General features: G+C 35.1%; 2 protein-coding genes across 3 annotated transcripts in view; one reads left to right on the plus strand and one right to left on the minus strand.

Annotated features, from left to right (window-relative positions):
* LOC119080001 (angiopoietin-related protein 2) overlaps nucleotides 1-23,446 on the minus strand; it is a 64,722-nt gene that overhangs the window by 13,374 nt on the left and 27,902 nt on the right. The gene's annotated exons all lie outside the window — the stretch shown is intronic.
* On the plus strand, nucleotides 17,833-19,823 carry LOC119080023 (NUAK family SNF1-like kinase 1). The gene has a single exon (XM_037188203.1). The coding sequence runs from the start codon at nucleotides 18,111-18,113 to the stop codon at nucleotides 19,758-19,760; it is 1,650 nt and encodes a 549-aa protein (XP_037044098.1). The 5' UTR covers nucleotides 17,833-18,110; the 3' UTR covers nucleotides 19,761-19,823.

Consider the following 23,446-nt stretch of genomic DNA (forward strand, 5'->3'; position numbering starts at 1 on the left):
ATTGTGTGATGGCATTAATTGGTCGAGGTATTTCTCAATTAACAATTTTTGTAAACATTTTGTTGAAGAAGAAGAAGAAGAAAAAAAACTTTTGTTTACTTTGTATAAACAAGTTTCGGCTTCATTATTGTATTACGATCGCCAAGATAAAGCGAAAGTATTTCCCATCTCTGCGCGAAAAATGTTACAATGCGGATGGTTTTCTTTCGCGTTCCTCATGCACGTCATAACAGTAAAGCAATTCAGAGCTGTGAACTTTCAGTGGACAATCAGGTTGATCGTATACAATCAGACCAATTTTTTGGCATACTTTCAGCGATACACTTTTAGATGAGAATTTTCAAGGAAGGATTTACTCTGTAGCTTATTTACTCTGCGCTCATCAAATACCATTTCGTGTGTATTCTAAAAATTATCCATTTTAAATGCATACCAAATCCTAATGTATCCATCCATTCCATATAGGTCATTAAAAGGTGCTTGAAAAAAAAATGGAAAAATTTTCCTTTTTGATGGCATTTCATCTGTTAACGACAACGTACACAAAAATAAGAAATGAACTGCAAATCTTAATCTTATATGGGAAAAAAGTACTATTAAACCAGTCAAGTAAAAGATCTTGTCAAATCAATAAATGACAATTCAGTCAAAAGAAGTAATAGATTGAGTGATGATATCGCTGTTTACTTGTCGTTTCAAAAGAAGAAGAACAATAGTTATTAGTTTACAGAGGGAAGAGAACAGGAAATTCCAAAAAGAGCAAAGTCTTGCGACCAGAGCAGGGCGAGGGCCGTTAATCGCTCGAATTGAAATTTCCTATTTTCACCCAGAGGTGAACACAACGTGCAAGGTGTGGTTAATATTGTTTCGACACTATACAAAAACACAAAATTATTACACAATTCTTCAAAACAAAACTTAAGGTGACAGTTCGAGGGAGAAAAACAAGAAGCGAGAAAACACACTTTTCTTACCAGACCTGTCGTTAGACAAGGCGTCAAAAAACATCATTTTCTCCTTTGAGTGAAGAAAATAGTGTAGATCACACCGCACATATGAAATAGTTATTCGTTCACCTAGGGAAGAAAAGTTGGAAATTTCATTTCGAGTGTGTTGTTAACCTGAGAAAATGAAATTTCGCTCTTTTTCCCGAGGTCAACACAATGTTTTAATGTTTGTACAATAAAGACTATTTTCTCGCCTGCGTTCGCGTTGTGAAAAAATCTATCAAAATCTATCAATGAAAATGATTAAATTTCACTGGCAGCTCTTTTATCCACACTTTCGCCGTTAACCAACGAACAGTTTAGGGATACCCTATTTGCTTTCTGCGTTTTTAAGATAGACAAACTTGGAAATATATCTAAAGAAACTAGTCTGCATCCTGTGGCACTTCGTGCCACGTCGCATCCTAGCAAGGTAGACCGGGCAGACACCTGTTAGAGACTAACACCTGTTACAGACAAACAGACAAAGACCTATTAGAGACAAACAGACAAACACCTATTAGAGACAAACATCTATTCGAAAGCAACTCTAAGTCTGCTAAAGAGTTATACGAAAATCGCTTCGCTCCGCTCAAACATTCTTATGAAAAGTTAGTCCAAAACATCACCTTCTTCTTTTGTAATGCCTAATATCGTCTTTTCATTATTTATTTTTCATGCCAGGGGGCTGCCGCCCCCTGGACCCCCGCAATCACCACTCTTACACCTTTTCGAACAAAACACCTCTTCCCGTGTTACACTCTGCTGAAAACCATCAATTTTTGATGAATCCTGTACCCTTCTACAACTCACGCCACAACTACTTTGTCAATCCGAACAACTTTGCCGAAGAAACCAACTTTCCATCTGCTTCACACAAAAAGTTACAAAAATCGAGGGGGTGGTCACTCATACACAAAAGTGTACACTGTGGTCACTTCTGCACAATTGAGAGAGCTCAATTAACAATAACTTTGCCGAAGAAACCAACTTTCCATCTTCTTCACATAAAAAGTTACAAAAATTGAGGGGGTGGTCACTCACACACTAAATCGTACACTGTGGTCACTTTCAGACGACAACTGTTTCGATAACCAATAACTTTGCCGAAGAAACCCACTTTCCATCTGCTTCACACAAAAAGTTGCAAAAATCGAGGGGGTGGTCACTATTACCTAAAAGCGTACACTGTGGTCACTTCCATACAACCACTCTTTCAAGAACCAACAACTTTGCCGAAGAAACCAACTTTCCATCTGCTTCACATAAAAAGTTACAAAAATCGAGGGGGTGGTCACTCACACACAAAAGCGTACACCGTGGTCACTTCCATACAACCACTCTTTCGATAACGAATAACTTTGCCGAAGAAACCAACCTTCCATCTGCTTCACAGCCAAAGATACAAAAATCGAGGGGGTGGTCACTCACACATAAAAGCGTACACCGTGTTCACTTCTATTCAACCACACCACTCACCTCTACAACTCATTCAACTTTTCCCAAAAACAAATCCATTTTTCTCAAAGAAAAACTCAAAATCATCATCGATCACTGTACGTTGGAGTAGCTCAAAAATGGCCCACTTGGAGAGCTGTCACTCGCTCGAAATTGATCCGAATTTCCTAAATTTTTTTTTCCTCGATTCGTACAATCCATACCTTTCATTGAAACTCTCACACGCCCCTCTATCTTCTAAAGCAGCCGCTCCGCAATTACAAACGTCTTCCCGTTGGTGGCCAAACACCCTACTTACCACCTTAACTACAACAGATTGACCCCAATTTTTTTCCAGTTTTTTTTCTTCGCTTCGTACCATCAATACCTTTCATTTGAGCCCGCTCACGCCTCACCACCTTCCAAAACAGCCGCTCCACAATTTAAAACATTTTCCAGACCCTCAAAAAAACGCATAAAATGCACTCTACCACCTCCTGATGAAAAGTTAGAAAAAAACTTTCTTCAGCAACTTTGTTCCCCGCAATAAATGGAACATTTCTTCTTCCCCAACCGATGCTCCATCTCTCAAAATGACCGAGTTATATCGATTCTGCCATTTTCCACCTCCCCACAGTCATAACTTCACTATCTCCGAACAGACTTTTCACCGGACCACGTTTTCTCCACGTTTCAGACCATTCCCTACAACATATCAAAAAGTGTTTTTTTTTTTTTTTGCTCTGAACTTTCATTTTGACGGTAAATAGCGGACAAACAGACAGACAGAAAGAAAGAAAGAAAGACAGACATCTCGTCGTTATAATATAGTACTAGTCTGCATCCTGTGGCACTTCGTGCCACGTCGCATCCTAGCAAGCTAGACCGGGCAGACACCTGTTAGAGACTAACACCTGTTACAGACAAACAGACAAAGACCTATTAGAGACAAACAGACAAACACCTATTAGAGACAAACATCTATTCGAAAGCAACTCTAAGTCTGCTAAAGAGTTATACGAAAATCGCTTCGCTCCGCTCAAACATTCTTATGAAAAGTTAGTCCAAAACATCACCTTCTTCTTTTGTAATGCCTAATATCGTCTTTTCATTATTTATTTTTCATGCCAGGGGGCTGCCGCCCCCTGGACCCCCGCAATCACCACTCTTACACCTTTTCGAACGAAACACCTCTTCCCGTGTTACACTCTGCTGAAAACCATCAATTTTTGATGAATCCTGTACCCTTCTACAACTCACGCCACAACTACTTTGTCAATCCGAACAACTTTGCCGAAGAAACCAACTTTCCATCTGCTTCACACAAAAAGTTACTAAAATCGAGGGGGTGGTCACTCATACACAAAAGTGTACACTGTGGTCACTTCTGCACAATTGAGAGAGCTCAATTAACAATAACTTTGCCGAAGAAACCAACTTTCCATCTTCTTCACATAAAAAGTTACAAAAATTGAGGGGGTGGTCACTCACACACTAAATCGTACACTGTGGTCACTTCCATACAACCACTCTTTCAATAACCAACAACTTCGTCGAAGAAACCAACTTTCCATCTGCTTCACATAAAAAGTTACAAAAATCGAGGGGGTGGTCACTATTACCTAAAAGCGTACACTGTGATCACTTCCATACAACCACTCTTTCAATACCCAACAACTTTGCAGAAGAAACCAACTCTCCATCTGCTTCACATAAAAAGTTACAAAAATCGAGGGGGTGGTCACTATTACCTAAAAGCGTACACTGCGGTCACTTCCATACAACCACTCTTTCAATAACCAACAACTTTGCCGAAGAAACCAACTCTCTATCTGCTTCACAGCCAAAGATACAAAAATCGAGGGGGTGGTCACTCAAACACAAAAGCGTACACCGTGTTCACTTCTATTCAACCACACCACTCACCTCTCAAACCCATACAACTTTCACCAAAAACATATCCATTTTTCTCAAAGAAAAACTCAAAATCATCACCGATCACTGTACGTTTGAGTAGCTCAAAAATGGCCCACTTGGAGAGCTGTCACTCGCTCGAAATTGATCCGAATTTCCTAAATTTTTTTTTCGTCGATTCGTACAATCCATACCTTTCGTTGAAACTCTCACACGCCCCTCTAGCTTCTAAAACAGCCGCTCCGCAATTACAAACGTGTTCCCGTTGGTGGTCAAACACCCTACTTACCACCTTAACTCCAACAAATTGAATCCAATTTTTTTCCAGTTTTTTTTCTTCGCTTCGTATATCAATACCTTTCATTTGAGCCCGCTCACGCCTCACCACCTTCCAAAACAGCCGCTCCACAATTTAAAACATTTTCCAGACCCTCAAAAAAACCCATAAAATGCACTCTACCACCTCCCGATGAAAAGTTAGAAAAAAACTTTCTTCTGCAACTTTGTTCACCGCAATAAATTGAACATTTCTTGTTCCCCACCCGACGCTCCATCTCTCAAACTAACCGAGTTATATCGATTCTGCCATTTTCCACCTCCCCACAGTCATAACTTCGCTATCTCCGAACAGACTTTTCACCGGACCACGTTTTCTCCACGTTTCAGACCATTCCCTACAACATATCAAAAAGTGTTTTTTTTTTTTTTTTTTTTTGCTCTGAACTTTCATTTTGACGGTAAATAGCGGACAAACAGACAGACATCTCGTCGTTATAATATAGTACTAGTCTGCATCCTGTGGCACTTCGTGCCACGTCGCATCCTAGCAAGCTAGACCGGGCAGACACCTGTTAGAGACTAACACCTGTTACAGACAAACAGAGAAATTAGAGAGGAACACCTGTTACAGACAAACATCTATTCGAAAGCAACTCTAAGTCTGCTAAAGAGCTATACGAAAATCGCTTCGCTCCGCTCAAACATTCTTATGAAAAATTAGTCCAAAACATCACCTTCTTCTTTTGTAATGCCTAATATCGTCTTTTCATTATTTATTTATTTTTCATGCCAGGGGGCTGCCGCCCCCTGGACCCCCGCAATCACCACTCTCACACCTTTTCGAACAAAACACCTCTTCCCGTGTCACACTCCCACATTTTTACAATTAAGTTAGCCCGAAACAACACCTTCTTTGTGACGCCTAATATCGTCTTTCCATTATTTATTTTTCATGCCAGGGGGCTGCCGCCCCCTGGACCCCCGCAATCACCACTCTCACACCTTTTCGAACAAAACACCTCTTCCCGTGTCACACTCCCACATTTTTACAATTAAGTTAGCCCGAAACAACACCTTCTTTGTGACGCCTAATATCGTCTTTCCATTATTTATTTTTCATGCCAGTGGGCTGCCGCCCCCTGGACCCCCGCAATCACCATTAATACACCTTTTCGCAAAAAAAACACATATTCCCGTGTGATACTCCACTGAAAATCATCAATACCGAACAACTTTGACGAAGAAATCAACTTTCCATCTGCTTCACATAAAAAGTTACAAAAATCGAGGGGCTGGTCACTCACACAGAAAAGTGTACACTGTGGTCACTTTCAGTAGACAACTCTTTCGATAACCAACAACTTTGCCGAAGAAACCAACTTTCCATGTGCTTCACATAAAAAGTTACAAAAATCGAGGGGGTGGTCACTCACACAGAAAAGTGTACACTGTGGTCACTTCCATACAACCACTCTTTCAATAACCAACAACTTTGCCAAAAAAACCAACTTTCCACACAAAAAGTTGCAAAAATCGAGGGGGTGGTCACTATTACCTAAAAGCATACACTGTGATCACTGCCATACAACCACTCTTTCAATGCCCAACAACTTTGCCGAAGAAACGAAGCTTCCATCTGCTTCACACAAAAAGTTACAAAAATCGAGGGGGTGGTCACTTACACACAAAAACGTACACTGTGGTCACTTCTCCACAAACACTCTCTCAATTAACAACAACTTTGCCGAAGAAACCAACTTTCCATCTGCTTCACATAAAAAGTTAAAAAAAATCGAGGGGTGGTCACTTACACACAAAAGCGGACACTGTGGTCACTTTCAGACGACAACTGTTTCGATAACCAATAACTTTGCCGAAGAAACCCACTTTCCATCTGCTTCACACAAAAAGTTGCAAAAATCGAGGGGGTGGTCACTATTACCTAAAAGCGTACACTGTGGTCACTTCCATACAACCACTCTTTCAATACCCAACAACTTTGTCGAAGAAACGAACTCTCTATCTGCTTCACAGCCAAAGATACAAAAATCGAGGGGGTGGTCACTATTACCTAAAAGCGTACACCGTGTTCACTTCTATTCAACCACACCACTCACTCACAACTTTCCCCGAAAACAAATCCATTTCACCCAAAGAAAAACTCAAAATCATCATCGATCGCTGTACGTTGGAGTAGCTCAAAAATGGCCCACTTGGAGAGCTGTCACTCGCTCGAAATTGATCCGAATTTCCTAAATTTTTTTTTCCTCGATTCGTAGGATTGTTACCTTTCGTTGAAATCCTCACACGCCCCTCTAGCTTCTAAAACAGCCGCTCCGCAATTACAAACGTGTTCCCGTTGGTGGGCAAACACCCTACTTACCACCTTAACTCCAACAAATTGACCCCAATTTTTTTCCAGTTTTTTTTCTTCGCTTCGTACCATCAATACCTTTCATTTGAGCCCGCGCACGCCTCACCACCTTCCAAAACAGCCACTCCACAATTTAAAACATTTTCCAGACCCTCAAAAAAACCCATAAAATCCACTCTACCACCTCCCGATGAAAAGTTAGAAAAAAACTTTCTTCTGCAACTTTGTTCACCGCAATAAATGGAACATTTCTTCTTCCCTCACCGACGCTCCATCTCTCAAAATAACCGAGTTATATCGATTCTGCCATTTTCCACCTCCGCACAGTCATAACTTCACTATCTCCGAACAGACTTTTCACCGGACCACGTTTTCTCCACGTTTCAGACCATTCCCTACAACATATCAAAAAGTGTTTTTTTTTTTTTTTTTTTTTTGCTCTGAACTTTCATTTTGACGGTAAATAGCGGACAAACAGACAAACATCCCGTCATTATAATATAGTATAACTGGCGATGAAAACTGAAATCACCACTTCTCTGTTATGACATATTTTGCATTCACTTATATTCAACAGAGCTACTTTTAAAAGAATTTTGAATTTATTCCAATAGGAGAAAAAAAAAGTAAATTTCTCTGAAGATTTGGCTTGTTGGTTCCGTAATAAATGCAATCCACAATTTTGGTGATCAAAGCTGAAAAACTTACAAACACTTGGTCTAAGAAATCACAATCTAAAAAATATGTTGAATCAGAACCACAATTGATCATTAGGCATGTTCAGGCAAAAAAAAAATCTTTTCGAATTATCTTGATGCAGATCTCTTGTTAGATTCATAAGATTTTGTAGAACAAAGTAGAAGAGAGTATGTAAAAATCAGTTTAATTAAGGTATCGCTAAAAGTCAACACTTTTTATCCCTTTGGGCGAATCATAAGGAAACGAATTAAATAAGAGATCTGCGTCGAGATAATTCGTTTTTTTTTTTTGACTGAAAATGCCTATTGATCATTACCGACTCGCATTAATAGCCCTCGATGGTAACATGGTAAAATGTTAAATTAAAATGTAAAAAATCGCCGGCAGTTTCCTTAAAATAAATGTTATGTGAATGTTACTTTGGGTTCATAACCTGCGCTCAGTTGCAATGAAAGTGAATTTATTTGAATTAAATTGAACATACGAATGCGCTGTCTCTCACGCCACTTAATGGATAAAAAAAAAGTTTGCAACTAGGACTACGAATGTACTTTTAAAATTGCTTTAATTTACCCAACCAAGCACAATTTTTAAACGCTAAAGTGCACGACGATATTTTTATTTGATATCATATCTGGTAATTGTAACCCATGTTAAATCACTGAGAATTTAACGAAAATTTCTTAACTCTTTACCGACGAATTTATTTCAAAATAAATGAAAATGACAAAATTCGTTATAGAAACGAACACGTTCTTAGAAAAAAAACGTTGCTCGAGAACGCCATTGCACATTGATGGTGTCGAAAAGTGAAGTGGCTGTGGGTGATATTGCAATTAAATGTAAATATTTTTTTTTGTTTTGTTATTTTATCAAGCCACCTACTTGCTATGAACATTATTTTTCGAATATGAAAAAGCCAACCATTCGAACAACAAAAGAAAAACAACAATAAATTGCCGTATCGACCTTCGTCTATGTTATAAACCTATAAATAAACTATTACTTCTATCGTATATTATGGGAACAGAAAATTGATAAAATCAATTTGTTTGGGTAATAATGCTGTGCTAAAACAAAAAGTATAAACAAAAGTTTTTGATCTTAAATTTTGTGCAGTGTATGTCAATGACTAAAAGAACAATACTTAATCAATTAATTTTACGTATAAACAACAAAAAATTAGAATTTTTTTTCTTTCTTTAAATTTTAATTGTTAATTTGATAAATTTTCGCACGATTATTTTTATGTGCGGATAAATATTGAAATTAATTAGTAATTAAAGAAGGAATAATATTGAATGAATATATATTGACTCAAGATTTTCTTTTAAATAAAATTTGTGGTATTTGTGTCAAGATCTATACTATTCTATCTCAGCCAACCGAAGGATATTCTTACCAATTATTATCGAGACTATTTTAAATCATTTAAACAGTATTGCACAGTAACCACATATGATACGGTTCACATGTGGGCATTGTAAATAGTTCGATTAATAAATAATTAATTAGACATTCTTTGCGATGTAACAATAAAAGCAGAATAATTGACCATTCCGCCTTTGCGTTTATCTCGTTTCTTTTGTTTTAATAGAGCAAACTCAATCTAGGCAACATAAGTTTTTTCTTTGTGTGCTGATGATGACATAGTGGGTTAGATAAAACTCTGATAAAAGAATATGAATTCACCTAGGACGGTCCCAATATTCACAGATGTGAAATTTTCTATCATTGTCGAATAGCAGTTTCTCAAATTAGTTGCCAACTTTATCTAGCTTACCATAAATTTCGAACTTTGGGGTTAGCTGGGTGAAAATGCAACTTATTCGACATCTCGTATGATATTGACAATGATCTATTAATCTCTATAAACACCATATACACGAAGTTATTTTGTGAGATAACAACCATCAAGCATCTGTTATCAATAGTCACGGCAAAAATAAGCGATGACCTGGTTAATGACATAATATATGGGAAAATGTTTGATAAAACAAATGAAGTAACAGACCCGTTCAAAATGTTCATATCAAACAAAGTAGCAGAATCGAACAATTTTAAGAAATATATTAATTTTGGTGATGTGAAAAGTGGAAAGACTTCTCTATTAATGAATCTTAGTCTGAGTCTTAATCTGAGTAAAAACAACTAAACAACATATCTAAAATATATCATGAATACAAACACCTTGATACAGAGTACAGAGTGGTTAAGAAAAGTAACTGTTGTACGAACGTTTTAGACATCAGAATTCTTCCAAACCGTCCGTTCAAAGATCTAACAGATTAAATTTTGATCAGTCTGATTTAGTTGGTACCGAAACTTCTCTTCACTAACAAAATATTCGAATTTGTTTTTTTTTAATTCAACGATCATTTTAAACGAACCATAATTTTTTTGTCTGTATTCTATAATTGTTTATCTTTAGGTGCTCGGCACACGCGTCTCTGAACGTAATTTAAAATTTGATTGATTGTTGTAAGTAAAAATAAAATTGAATTTAAAACAGAATGTGCCTGTGCATTATAATCATTTACAAGAGTAATTTGAAATGAAATATCGTGATATGTTTTGTGGGAAATTCGATAGAGTAACATAGCTTCAAGGACTTTGGCGTAAGGCTGAAATTAAAATTGAATCCGGAAGAAATGGTTTTGTATTAAGTAGAACTTACTAACAATATTTTCTGTACGTTTATCTCTGATCTGATCGGTTTCGGTCTTTTTTAATTGAAAGCTTCAGACCAAAATTAATTTCTGTCAAAAATTTTTACCCACCAATCAAAGCGTCGGGTAAAAAAGCTTTTTAATATAGTTCACTCAACGTGTCATTAAAACAGTAATTATCATCGCTACCAGCAGACAGTCCCTTCCGCCAATCAATCACAAAGATTGCACAATTTTTTCAATGACACTATTGCCACAATCACCTATAAAATACCGACACCTTCGTTGTGGGTTGGAATCTTTTTCCAAATTTCTTCAATTGTTCAATTATTTCGAATCATTATTGTACGAACAAACAGACATGTGTGGTATTAACAATGTGGTGCACACCGTGACAGTGAATGTTTTCATCATTGAACACTCACAGCGTAGAAAAAAAATGACATTGATCCACATTTGAGCCGTTACTTTAGCACGGACTATATTAGATGAAAATGGATAGACAAACAAACGTCTTGCATTATATTACAATAAAGAAAAAATAAGAAGAAAAAAAGGCAACAATTTTGTATTGTAATTTATCTACGTGTATAATATAAGCTCCGTTGAACTCGCTTTAATTAAATTTTATGCAGCCCAACAAAAATCATGAATTAATTTGTGTTTCTCTCTGAATTAATTCAGCTTTTTTGTCTGCTGCCTGCCTACCTACATGTTTGGGTACATGACAAATTTATCGAAACAATATTTTACAAAGCGTATAATCTTGGGTGGCACAAATCCAAAAATGGATCGTTTCTAATAAAATCATATTGCTTGCATTGCGAAGCCGGAAGGGATTTTGCGCGGATTTTAAGCAATTTCAAAATATAATTAAATAAATGGAATAGCGGACACAGTACGTTTGAATGTTGTCATTTTCGTATAAATAAAAGCAGAACGATGAATTGCTGTAAGTTTCTAAACTCAATTACGCTAATTAATTTCCACGCCACAACCAATCGTAGACATGTGTGTAATGGATTCATTCTACGAATTAATTTTATTTGAAAATTAAATAGTAAACTGGAGAATCAGACTTACAGTATGCTGCTGTTGCATCCCGTGATAGGCCTAATGCGAAAACCAATTTAGTCTTCTGACCTCACAGACTTTGTGAAATACCATCAGTGCCCTTAGTAAAGTCTTTTTTAATCATCATTTTAATCATATAATGAAGTGACGAATTAAACTGTTTTGAACTGAATCCTATTGCCTGTTAGTGCCGTTGGCGCCAAGGGCAGTTTTAAATTTATTCTATATGCTAAATGTCTTAGGCTACTCAAAGTGTCCATATATGGAACAAGCGGTGTAACAAAGTGTTACAAGCTGACATTAAGGAACAAGCCAGCAACAATCGATTGACTATCAAATCTGTTACTTCAATTGTTTTGACTTGACATGCATGTATACGGCCTCATTAGCTAGAGCTAGTTGCCCACTTAATGTGGTCGACAAATCCATCTTTTTGCATTTTCTTGAGTTCTTTGAAGTACTTAAAAAAGCAAATCCTAAATATATGTTGCAGGCCACACACCTTTGTTGCAGAGAAGTCATTTTTTAACATGTAAGATCTTGTCTCGTATTCCTCACTAATTTCGATTAACTTAGTGCATAACCGATGAACGACGTTTTTTCTTGGTCACGTTACAATAAAATTGCAATTAAAACCGAAATATTTCCAATGCCGATAACACCTTTTTAGTTATGATAAGGAAACAAAAACGTTGTCTTGGCATGGATGGCATCGAGCCACACCTTCTGCTAATCGATTAATTTTGATTCACGAGTTACGTCTTCCTTGCGAAAGGAAACTAATTTTTATTTTAAATGAACATCTTCTAACGTAACAAGTTATATTAACGGTGTAAGCAGACTAATATCATTGACCCGCTCATTTTATCGCATAACATTCACCGTATAAAACAGTGATCACTAAATCAAAGTATAAATCAATTTTGATTGTTAAGTAACTAATTTTGAAGAATGCTTAATAGACCAACCATAATCATAATTCATAAAAATTATGAAAAAAAAATGATTCACATGATCCAATATACTTTTACCTTTCTAAAGATTCCCGATTTAAAAATCATTTCAATTGAAATTGATACCGGAAAAGCGGATCTTCATGAGAACGCGTCAATTTAAATCAACATTTTTTTTCTCCAACACACTCCGAATAGGCAACAAACAACGAAAAAGCAGAAGATAATGTTCCTGTTCATGTGAAACTTAAGACAGTTTTTATGTAAATTTATCATCACTGATAACATCTGTATCAAATTAAACCGATTTAAACCGTATAAAGTTTATTTGCACACCATATAATATAAATGAAATGTGTGTAATCAAAATCGAACATCTACAAAACCTCATCTCTCTATGCCATGTGTGTTACATTATAAAGTTTTATTTATTTCCGATATCGCCTGTTTATATAAAAATAAATATCAGATGTTTGTAGCCGTTTATATGCGCGCAGAGTTGAGTGTTTTTTTTTTCCTCTGACTTCATCTCAAAAAACCATTTTGTGTTGACTCTTTCTCAATTAATTAACATATTATATGTCTAGATGTGTGACAGATAAACCACAAAAATTATTAATTATGAATTTGATAATGTGGAAAATAAACTTTCAATTTCTTTCTTTTTTGTATTAATTTAGCTTTTACCGAAAAAAAACATATCGAACTAACTCGACCATATCGATTAGTCGATAAAGAACATGGGAAATAATTTGAGTGTAAAATTAATTAAACCAAATAAGCGTTGTTGAATGGTCAAGAACTTATTGTAGCTTTTTTTCCACACTGTTGTGCTTTATTATGGCATGGGCTTCCATATTAATGCAATCGAATAAAACATATTATTAAGCAGCCTTGACTCTCTTAAGCTAACAACACAACGGCTGCGTGTTACATTCTCACTTTGAATAGCAAAATTTAAAAAAAAATGTTCAGAAACAATACCAATCTAATATAAATGATTTATTAGGATTTTTTAATTTTACATTAAAAAAAAGCCAACAGCAGCAACAACGCCAAACTTAACGCAAACTTGCAAGCTATCCAAACAGGTTGGTTTTGTAAAATAATTAATTTTCAATGTATGAGCAAAATGGACACTATGTTTTGGCAGGTGTGGTTTATTTATGTCTAATGTAGATTTGATATTCGCATTGGCAGGTTGTCCGATTGTTTTTTTTTTGTGTGTGTGTTTCATTGGAATGTATGAATTTGAAATCATTTTATTGCCATGAACATGAACATAAGACTCTTTTAAAATTTGATTTTGAGGCAACACAAAAGACATGAGAAATAAATATTTAATCGACCTTGAAAGAAAATTCATTTGTAATTACCGACGTTGTTGGCGAGTTCCATAATATTATTGACCGTTTTGTGAATGGTATATTATATTCTCTTTTGAGTACCTGTGTATAGATAATATGATATTCAGGTGGATGTTAAGAAATGTTTGAAATCAACATAGATTGTGAATGTTTGCTAACCTGTTGACAGAAGACAGAAGAAGTATAGACGGTTGGTAATGAGGTCAAAAGATTTACAAAATTTGGTTTTAGTATAAAAAAACGATTTCATCAAAGTGTTATTAAATGACTAACAACAAAGTGCAACACATCTTAGTGTAACCATAAATTCCATGATCTATTTAACATCTACAGACATACTTCAAATCATGTTCAAAAAAATGAAGTAAAAGATTTTAAAATATTAGTATCAGTGATGAAGTAGTAGATCTCATAGTAGGATGTTGTCACAAACGGTAAGAATATAAAACAGGTGATCGATTTCACAGATGAAACAGGTTGTAAAATCTCTTTCCTTACTCTCCAACACTTAAGATTAGATGAGTAAGCAACTCATCCAAAATAGAAATGTAATAAACGTAATGTTCCCTCAAGAGGGATTCTTTTGACAAACGACCTGCCGAAATCGGACGCATTTTGAAGTGGACTTTTTGATATGTACTTAGATAGGTATTGGTCCCGAGAGGCCAAAAATATTGTTTTGAAAATTTTTTGATTATTGTATGGCTAGCGAGAGGTGATCGAAAACAGAAAACATGCACATGAAAATTGGAAATGTATCAAAATCACGAGTGCTGTATTTGTACGTCAAGCTTGCAATCATCATACCAGGACCCACGCAATTGGAAGACACAGTTTTTTGTTGTTTTTGTGGCTTTTCGAATGCACAGGAATAAATAAACTTCCAACTGTTCGTAACTCGTCAGGAAGTTAATACTCCCCTAGATCGACTATTTTCCCCGAAAGTACATTCAATTGCCTTTCCAATGACACCCCACACATGTAGCTGTCATTTAGCCGGATAAATTTCCAAATGAAAAGTGCATGTTTTCTGTTCTCGCTAGCCAAACAAAAATCAAAGAATTTTCAAAAAAATATTTTTCATACCTAGGACCCGAAAAGTGCTACTTCGTCGCACTTTTTGTCCGTCCAATATGAAAAATACTATTCGTACCACGGACTAAAAGTCTTTTTTAGCGTATTCGATTCCAGACCTCGCCTTCGGCTCTGTCTGGAAACTTCTCACACTCTAAAAAAGACTTTTAGGCCTCGGTACGAAATGTACTATTTGACTTCAAGGGACCTATCCAGTGCCTATATTCGCGAAAATATTTTCTTAATTTTCTCAAATTTTCACAAATTTCATAAATTTTCACAAATTTTCTTGAATTTTCACAAATTTTCGTGAATTTTCATGAAATTTCACGAATTTTCTTAAGTTTTCACAAATTTTCATGAATTTTCAAGAATTTTCATGAAATTTAGGAAAAACGAATAAACAAGAGAACTATTAGAAAATCGTCAAACACTCAGTTTAATTAACATTTAGTCGATGGGTCACTGAAAACCCTGTGTCAAAGTGAGGTCCGGAGCATGTTAAAGTGTTTTTCGGTTGAGTTTAGTATCCTGATGAAGAAAAGTTAGGGTTAAGGCTAAGATCTTGGGCAATAACTTTTGGCGGCGGCATCCGAAAATCCGTGTTTTTCAAGTTTTTTAGTGAATATCACGAGAACTCGAAAAGATAAAAAATTAGTTTGTGTAAAATACAGGATAAGCTGAAAAAATCGTCAAAGCCGAAATTTTTAGTTATTGAAAAAATGCTTAATTTTGGGCCATTAACTTCTTTTTTTAAGTGTTTTACATATATATATATATTAACTGGGATATGCGAATCTCTAAATTCTGAACACGAATGAAGAAATCAAAATGTTTTTGGAAAGTACAGGGTGGGTATTTTTCATGAAATCTTCGATTTCGCTGTTTTCTTTCCTATTTTTTCAAATTTTTTTCGTAGACTTACTAATTATTTGATGAATATTTAGGAAATGCGGTCTTTCGAACCTTTTTTCTTATTCGTAGTTGTATGAATGCCAAATATTGTAAGATCCGTTCAAATGCTGACGAAAATAAATAACTTTTCTTATTCTAACTGAAAAGTGCCCAGCTCACATACCAAAAGAGGTTCACGTTGGTTTAAAACGCACGAAAACCGCTTGTAAACCTATTGTTACATTGTTTAAATATGGTGCATACGTGCAATTTGATACGTCAAGATATTCATGCTCTTTGTTTTATACATATGACCAAATTATGTGATTAGGAGCGAATTGAAACAAAAAACGATTACGGCCTCGTACTCGTATCAAACAAATATATACATTTATATCCCGATACGACGAAGAGAAACTAGTTCTGAGTTACATTTGTTTCTGTTTCGATAAAGTGCTACGATTTTCAGTTTTCAATATTACTATCCTATTACTTGCATCCATCATAGTAATTTATGCAACAAGTTGCGAAAAGTAGTTGTTTTTGTCACAAGATGTGATGTTATCAGACGAGCGTAGCAAGCTTGATAACAACATCGTGTGACAAAAACAACCACTTTCGCAACGTGTTGCATACAATTTTTTATGCAATTTTGTCGCAAAATCACTTTTTCATGTATTATTTCAAGGTATATTGATTTACTTTTTATCACTAGTGACAAAAAGTTATATGGAAGTCCTTTTTGTCACTAGTGATAAAAAGTAAATCAATATATCATTGAAATGATGCATGAAAAAGTGAACATTTTGCGACGGAATTGCATAAAAGTATTTTTAATCGGTTGATTTCAAATCTTGTACTTCAATTTTTTTAACATGCATTTTACTATATAAATACTGAAATCATACTACACAGAGCTTCGATAATAGATGAATATAATGAAAATAATGGGGAACTATAAATTGGACAAATTATTTTTAATTGTTGTTAAACATCATAATAAGCAAAAACTGCTCCAAAATGGCTGATCTATATTTTCAGCCAAAGATGTCAATACCCATGTAGTTCTTGTTACAGACAACCCTACATCTACTTTGATAGTCCATACGAAAATCGATTACGGTGGTCTTTGCGAGTTGCTTTTTTTACTTCTGTGACGAAAGAAAAACCTCCAAGTCGGTAGTACTGACTCAGTGGAATAATGCGTTGCGTCAAATTAGTTTAAAAAACGATTATTTAGCAAAAAAAAAACAAACGACAGCATTTACTAAATATCCACAAATAATTAGTAAAGTGCGTTTTTTAATTAGCGAATTCAAACGCCAAAACATCATAGACTGGGAAGCACTTAATTGACTGGGAACATGGATGACTTTTAAAACTCTGATAAATCGAAAATTGTGTTTTTTAAAGATGAACAAACTGTAAGTCTAATAAAAAAAAAATAGAAAAAAAACGAGAAAAGCAACGATATAGAAAATTTTATGAAAAAATAATTAATTTTCTTTAATTTTCCCAAATTTCATAAATTTTCACAAATTTCATAAACTTTCACAAATTTTCGTGAATTTTCATAAATTTTCTCAAATTTTCACAATTTTCATGAATTTTCTCAAATTTTCACAATTTTCTTGAAATATTTTCGCGAATATAGGCACTGGACCTATCTAAGTACATATCAAAAACTCCACTTCAAAATGCGTCCGATTTCGGCAGATCGTTTTTCAAAAGAATCCCTCCAATTAATAAACGGTGGTCTGATTTGGTATGACTTACATATTGTTAGTGTTGCTGCAAGTTATTATGAACAGAACATCATTATTGTCTATCTGAGAACTGTGAAAGTAAAGTACTAAACTACTCATAAACCGACTATGTTTGGCATAACAACCTTTTCTAATCAAATTATTAAGACTTTGATCAGATCAGATCAGAGCTACGTTTTTCAAAAATAGGCCCTGTTTTTTTGTATCAATATTCAGCTGTATGCGGTGCAACTATTTGGGTCTATTCAATAAATGGGAAAGGTTTAGAGAGAGAAGAAAAAATTTGGTTGTTGAGATCGACACTTTATCCATCTCTTTCCTTTTCATTATAATCCTAAGAACAATTAACACAACGTTGAGTCAGTAACTGCTGTTGTTCTGAGATTTTCGGACGTGCAAAAAACGAAAGGTTATTTTTTGTAACAATACGACGAATCAACTGATTAAAAATTCGCAATTAAATCCTACAACGGCGTCTGTACGTTTACAGTGACTTGAACTGTATAAATTCCCAATAGATCATCGCCGGGACAGCCGATAGCAAAGTTGTAGTCGAAAAAAAATTTACAACGTCAGACAACCATTTTGATTTCATTTCAACCTGAAAACTAAAAGATTCAAGATATGATTCGGGACAACGAACTGGTGGCACCGCCACAACAAATGGCACAGTCTGCGTATATCAACAATATTATGAGCGGAATCAGCAGCACCGGCGGCGCCATAAAAAAGACAAATCAACGAGGAAATCTCGGCAAGGAAAGATTTGTATCGATAAGAAAGTTGGGTCAAGGCAGTTACGGCAGCGTTCAATTGTGCACCGACAGAGAAACTAATCAACAGGTAGCACTGAAAACAATAAAAAAAGGCAAAGCAGAGTCGGTCTCCAGTCTTATCAGAAAAAGAAGAGAAACGAAAATTGCGAGCTCACTGCACCATCCACATATTGCTCACGTTTTCGAAGTATTTGAGCATCATGATCAACTAATTTTGGTGATGGAATATGCGCCAGGTGGTGAGCTGTTCAGTTATTTGTCTGTACGCAAAGTATTGGATGCGGATGAAGCGCGGCGAATTTTTCGACAGATTTCAACTGCAGTTTACTATTGTCATAAGCAGAAAATTTGCCATAGAGATCTCAAATTGGAAAACATTTTATTAGACCAACATGGGAACGTCAAGATTACGGATTTTGGTCTGTCAACCGTGTTCGATAATCAACGATTTTTAGCTACATTTTGCGGTTCATGTCTATACGCATCACCGGAATTGCTAAGCGAAGAACCATATCGGGGTCCCGAAGTGGATTGTTGGTCGCTCGGCGTTGTATTGTTCACATTAGTTTACGGTAGTATGCCGTTCAATGCTATCAGTTATCCACAATTGGTTACAAAAATCATTTCCGGCAATTATTTCGAACCAAAGAATAATCGGTCAACTGCTTCGCCCTTAATTAAGGAAATGCTGACGGTTTGTCCGCTACTTCGGGCATCGATAAGGGAAATTTGCAGCCATTCGTGGCTGAACATCGGCTACAATAAATCATGTTTAGACTTAGCTGAAGAACTAGCAAATAAATGTCCCGTTCGATTGGACGCACTCCATTCGCTTACACCATCAGCTATTACAGCAGATTTTGGCCCGGTTGAAGAATCTAATTCGGGTGTACCAGCCCGACGGAATTCGATTCATGAAATAGGAAATACTACGGCTGAACGACAAATTCGACAAATTGGTTACGATGCTACGTCTCAACCATCAATCAACAAGAATATGAAAGTGCTTCCCTGCTCAGTTCGTTGTGAACCGAAAGCTGCCGAAGTTACAGCATGCAAAGCCAAACGATCTATGAAAAATTCAACAGCCTTGCAACATCAAACAAAAACCAAGTCAGACAACCAATTAGACAAATTGTGTGAGAAAACGAAAAACGCTACTTTGTACGAGGATAGTTTAGAAACGATTTCTGACAATGTTGTATCAATGTCACCTACTGCCAGCAAATCTGAACGGAAATCAGTCCGATTCGTATCGAATGAATGTCTAACAGATCCGGAGCCAGAACAAAGCAGCCATTCATTGGTTTGTTGTTTTTTTACTGGCCAATCAAGGCGTTATGATGAGGAACCGCCATCTGACCCCGTTGCGGGAACGTTTACGAGAACATCAGAAAGTAGCACGCCGAAATCATGTCTGAAGCCCACTACTTCACCACCAGCGAAAAACAATACTAACAAGGATATTCAACAAGACACAACACAACCGATGGATTAGTGACGCCATGAACCGGCAGTTTATTGTGTGGAGTTTTGATCGTAAAATATGTTTTATGTTTCTGAAACCGTTTTTGTATGTTTTCTAAATAAACTCAGAATTTCAAGCTAAATTTGAACTTTTATATTAGACTGGAGAAATTTAACCACTCGACGACGATCATACGAGCCCCGAGCATCGTACAACTCAATATGGGATGAGTTATAGGGATCTATTGGGAGCTGAAAGTAAGTGTTGTTGAAATCAAGTTAGATGCTTCCGCTCATCCTAATTTTTTTATGAGTTTCCACCACACTCGGTTTTATTAGAAGCATTCGAACTTCATACAAAACTAAGTTAATGACCAAATATTTTATCTCCTGCAAGCTGATATTTCATACATTACGCGTTTCTGCATATAAACACAAACACATACATAACCACAGCCTATACGATTGGATAATTCACACATAACCCACCTATTTGAAAAAAAAAAAAAATCGCCGAACGGCGGAAGCGAACACGGGACCAGCAGCATATCAACCAAACATGCTGACCACTGCGCCAACAAATCACATAATGCGATGCAATTGGTGTCGGTAGTGGTTCGTTAGTCACTTCTGCATCGATCAAATAATCAGAGTAGTCGGAATGATGTGATTTGAACGAAATGGTGAGGTGGATAGTATATGTGTGTGAGTAAGTAAATAAAGGATTCTCTGTATGACGTTTTTTTTGTTGTGAATGCGTTTTAAAGCAACATGCTTAATTAATTAATTTTAAATCCAAATTTTTGTGCTTATTTCGCTAATGTATGAAATATCAACTTGCAGGAGATAAAACATTGTTCTACCTTGGTGTATATTTTTCGAATCACTTCTTATGTACAATTGTATATACACTCGCTGGCGCTCGTTATATACAATTGTACATACGAAGTTATTCTCGAAATATACACCAAGGTAGAAAATGTACTATTATCAATTGTGTTTTAAAGCTTGTTGAAAAACACAGACAAAAGAAATATGAATTCATTTTTGATCTTTGAGGAAAGGCTTTCGGCCAATGGCATTGGCTTTAGGCAAGTTCACTGGAAAATATGTTCAATCAATGATGAAATTCCGATCCATACAATATCAATCGAATGTTTTATCAGTCGATATTTACCGTAAATGAATCGATATTTGTCAATTATCAATTAAACATTTGATTGATATCGATATTTTCAAATCAATCGAATGATTTATCGGTAAGTACCGATTATAATCGATAAATGACGACTGATTAGTGCTGCTCAAAAAACAAAAGTGTCAAATAGTCTGTCTCCATACAAATTCTACTGATAATCGATAAATGACTACTGATAATCGATTTAACAGCCGATATTTTATCGATTATCAGTCATTTTGATTGATATTGATTTTTTGAAAATATCGATTATCGAATCTAAGGAACTAATCAATATGACTTATCAAACATGCCCAATTTGCTTCAGTTTCGACAATATTATTATACAACATTCAGTTCAGACTGGGTAAGTCTTGTCGACGGAAATTGAGTGAAACAAACAGTTGGTTTTCTTACACTAGTTACGATAAAATATTATGTTATTACATAGAGAGTGGAACGAAATTGAATATAACCCTACCCACCCGCTGACCAGGCATATCAAATAAAAACTAAATAGAGAGTGTGATTGACAACAAATTTCAATTAGATAAATCAATAACTGGCTATTATACACCAGAGCCAATAACTTATGAATTTTAATGAAAATAAAAAAAAAATAGAGAAATAAAGAGACGAATTTATGACCCAACAATTACTTATATGTGCAATATAAATACGAATTATAATACACACGCAAATATATACGTTATAATTTAATGTATAGATAGAAAAGAGAAATTAAAAGTATAACAATAAATTTACCAAAGTTAAATCATAAATTTTAATCATGTCAATCAAAATCTATATATCGTCGTTATGGTAAAATGAATACATGGAATTCATTTATTAATAATATTGATATGTTTTTTTGTCCAGATTTAATCAGATATAATGATATGATGATAATAATTGTGCGCTATCAATGGCATTTAAAAACTGTGTCGGATTAGCCAGTAAAATATTTACAATAAATATGTTATACCTCAAACAAAAAAAAACAATATTATTATCCCATCCACAATGTTAATGTCAACCGTTTGTTTGTTTGTGTTCATTCATTTATTAAAAATTATTATTATTATAGAAAAACTTTCTTTATTACCATAAATAATATAATAACATTTTCATCTTGTTCAAACATTCGATATTATAGCATTAAATATAAATAATTTTTTTTCTTCATCGTCATCATCTTCTTCTTCTTCTTCTTTTTCTTCAAATCAAATCCTGTTATAATAAAAAATGCCCATAAAAATGTTTTTAATATTTAAAATAAAAATGCGTCGTGTAACCGCAATGTTATACTAATACGCTATCCATTCATGTCGGTTGGGTCAAAATATTTTTTTTTTTCGAAATAATAATAAGCCATTCAAAATGCACATACACAAGTAGCATTAATCACACGTATATCTTGCACAAAAATTCATCAACCGTCTTCACTTTATTATTTATCTCGACGAGGGCGAGGACGAGAAGATCCTTGCACACCTCTAGAAATAAGAGTCTATTGAAATGGTTTTATTCCCATTCCTCTATCACGACCCACGTAAGAAACATTTCAATTACCCAGGATTTTATTAATCGTCTCCCATTTCATCTAGACACATTTTCAATTCAACGATTAAGTCGACATTGTAAAATACGGTTTGAATAATGACAAAATATGTGGCTTAATGGTTGTAGTGGATACCGCTGCATGAAACTTATTTAATTTTAACACCTGCCGCGTGCAATCCTCATCATTTATTGTCTATTTATTTACACGTCTCACCAATCATTTTGCTATTAAATGTGTTCATTAAAACTAAATCGCGTCAATACAAAGTATGGTCGCAGAATATAAGAAAGTCGAAATATCTTGTGTACCTCATACCTCATAGTAAAGTTCATCTTTAGATCAAATACATCTGCATCTGTTAATGATAACATATTATCCTAAAGATATAAGCAAGTCGATTCAGTCACAAATCACCGATATACGTTTGAAGAAAGTGGGAGAAAGTCATCTGTTATCGAGATTATTGATAAATATAAGCAGTGAGATCTGGTTTATGAGGCCTTATATTGCAAAGTATTTTTTAGCACAATTGAAGTAAAAGAATGTTTGGTTCGCTCGCCGATTATTTAAAACAAATGAAGTCATAGATTTGAGACGTTAACTCAAAAATCATTGATTAGAATAATGTCAGGAACTTATTTAATGTTCATTCATTGGTCAAAGCTATAAGATTTTAGATGTTTTTTGCAAAAATAAAAATGTGGAAAGTAGATAGTGGGTGTCAGTTTAGCAACAAAATATCTGTTTCGTTCAACATTTCAGCTTGGAAAATTTCCTCCAAGGATACCTTTTTCCTTTTTTATCACACCTGCATACAGTTATGAAAACGAGTCATTTCCAAATTACTTGTCATAATCCGCATTAAAACAAGTGAAAAAAATACTGAATTACATCATGAGTACACTAACAGAAACGCGTATTGACCACAGTAAAATCATTGATTCATTTTCCCGCTCACAAATCGAATAAACAAAAA

This window comes from Bradysia coprophila, unplaced genomic scaffold (assembly GCF_014529535.1).
Source record: "Bradysia coprophila strain Holo2 unplaced genomic scaffold, BU_Bcop_v1 contig_350, whole genome shotgun sequence".
Lineage (NCBI taxonomy): Eukaryota > Metazoa > Arthropoda > Insecta > Diptera > Sciaridae > Bradysia > Bradysia coprophila.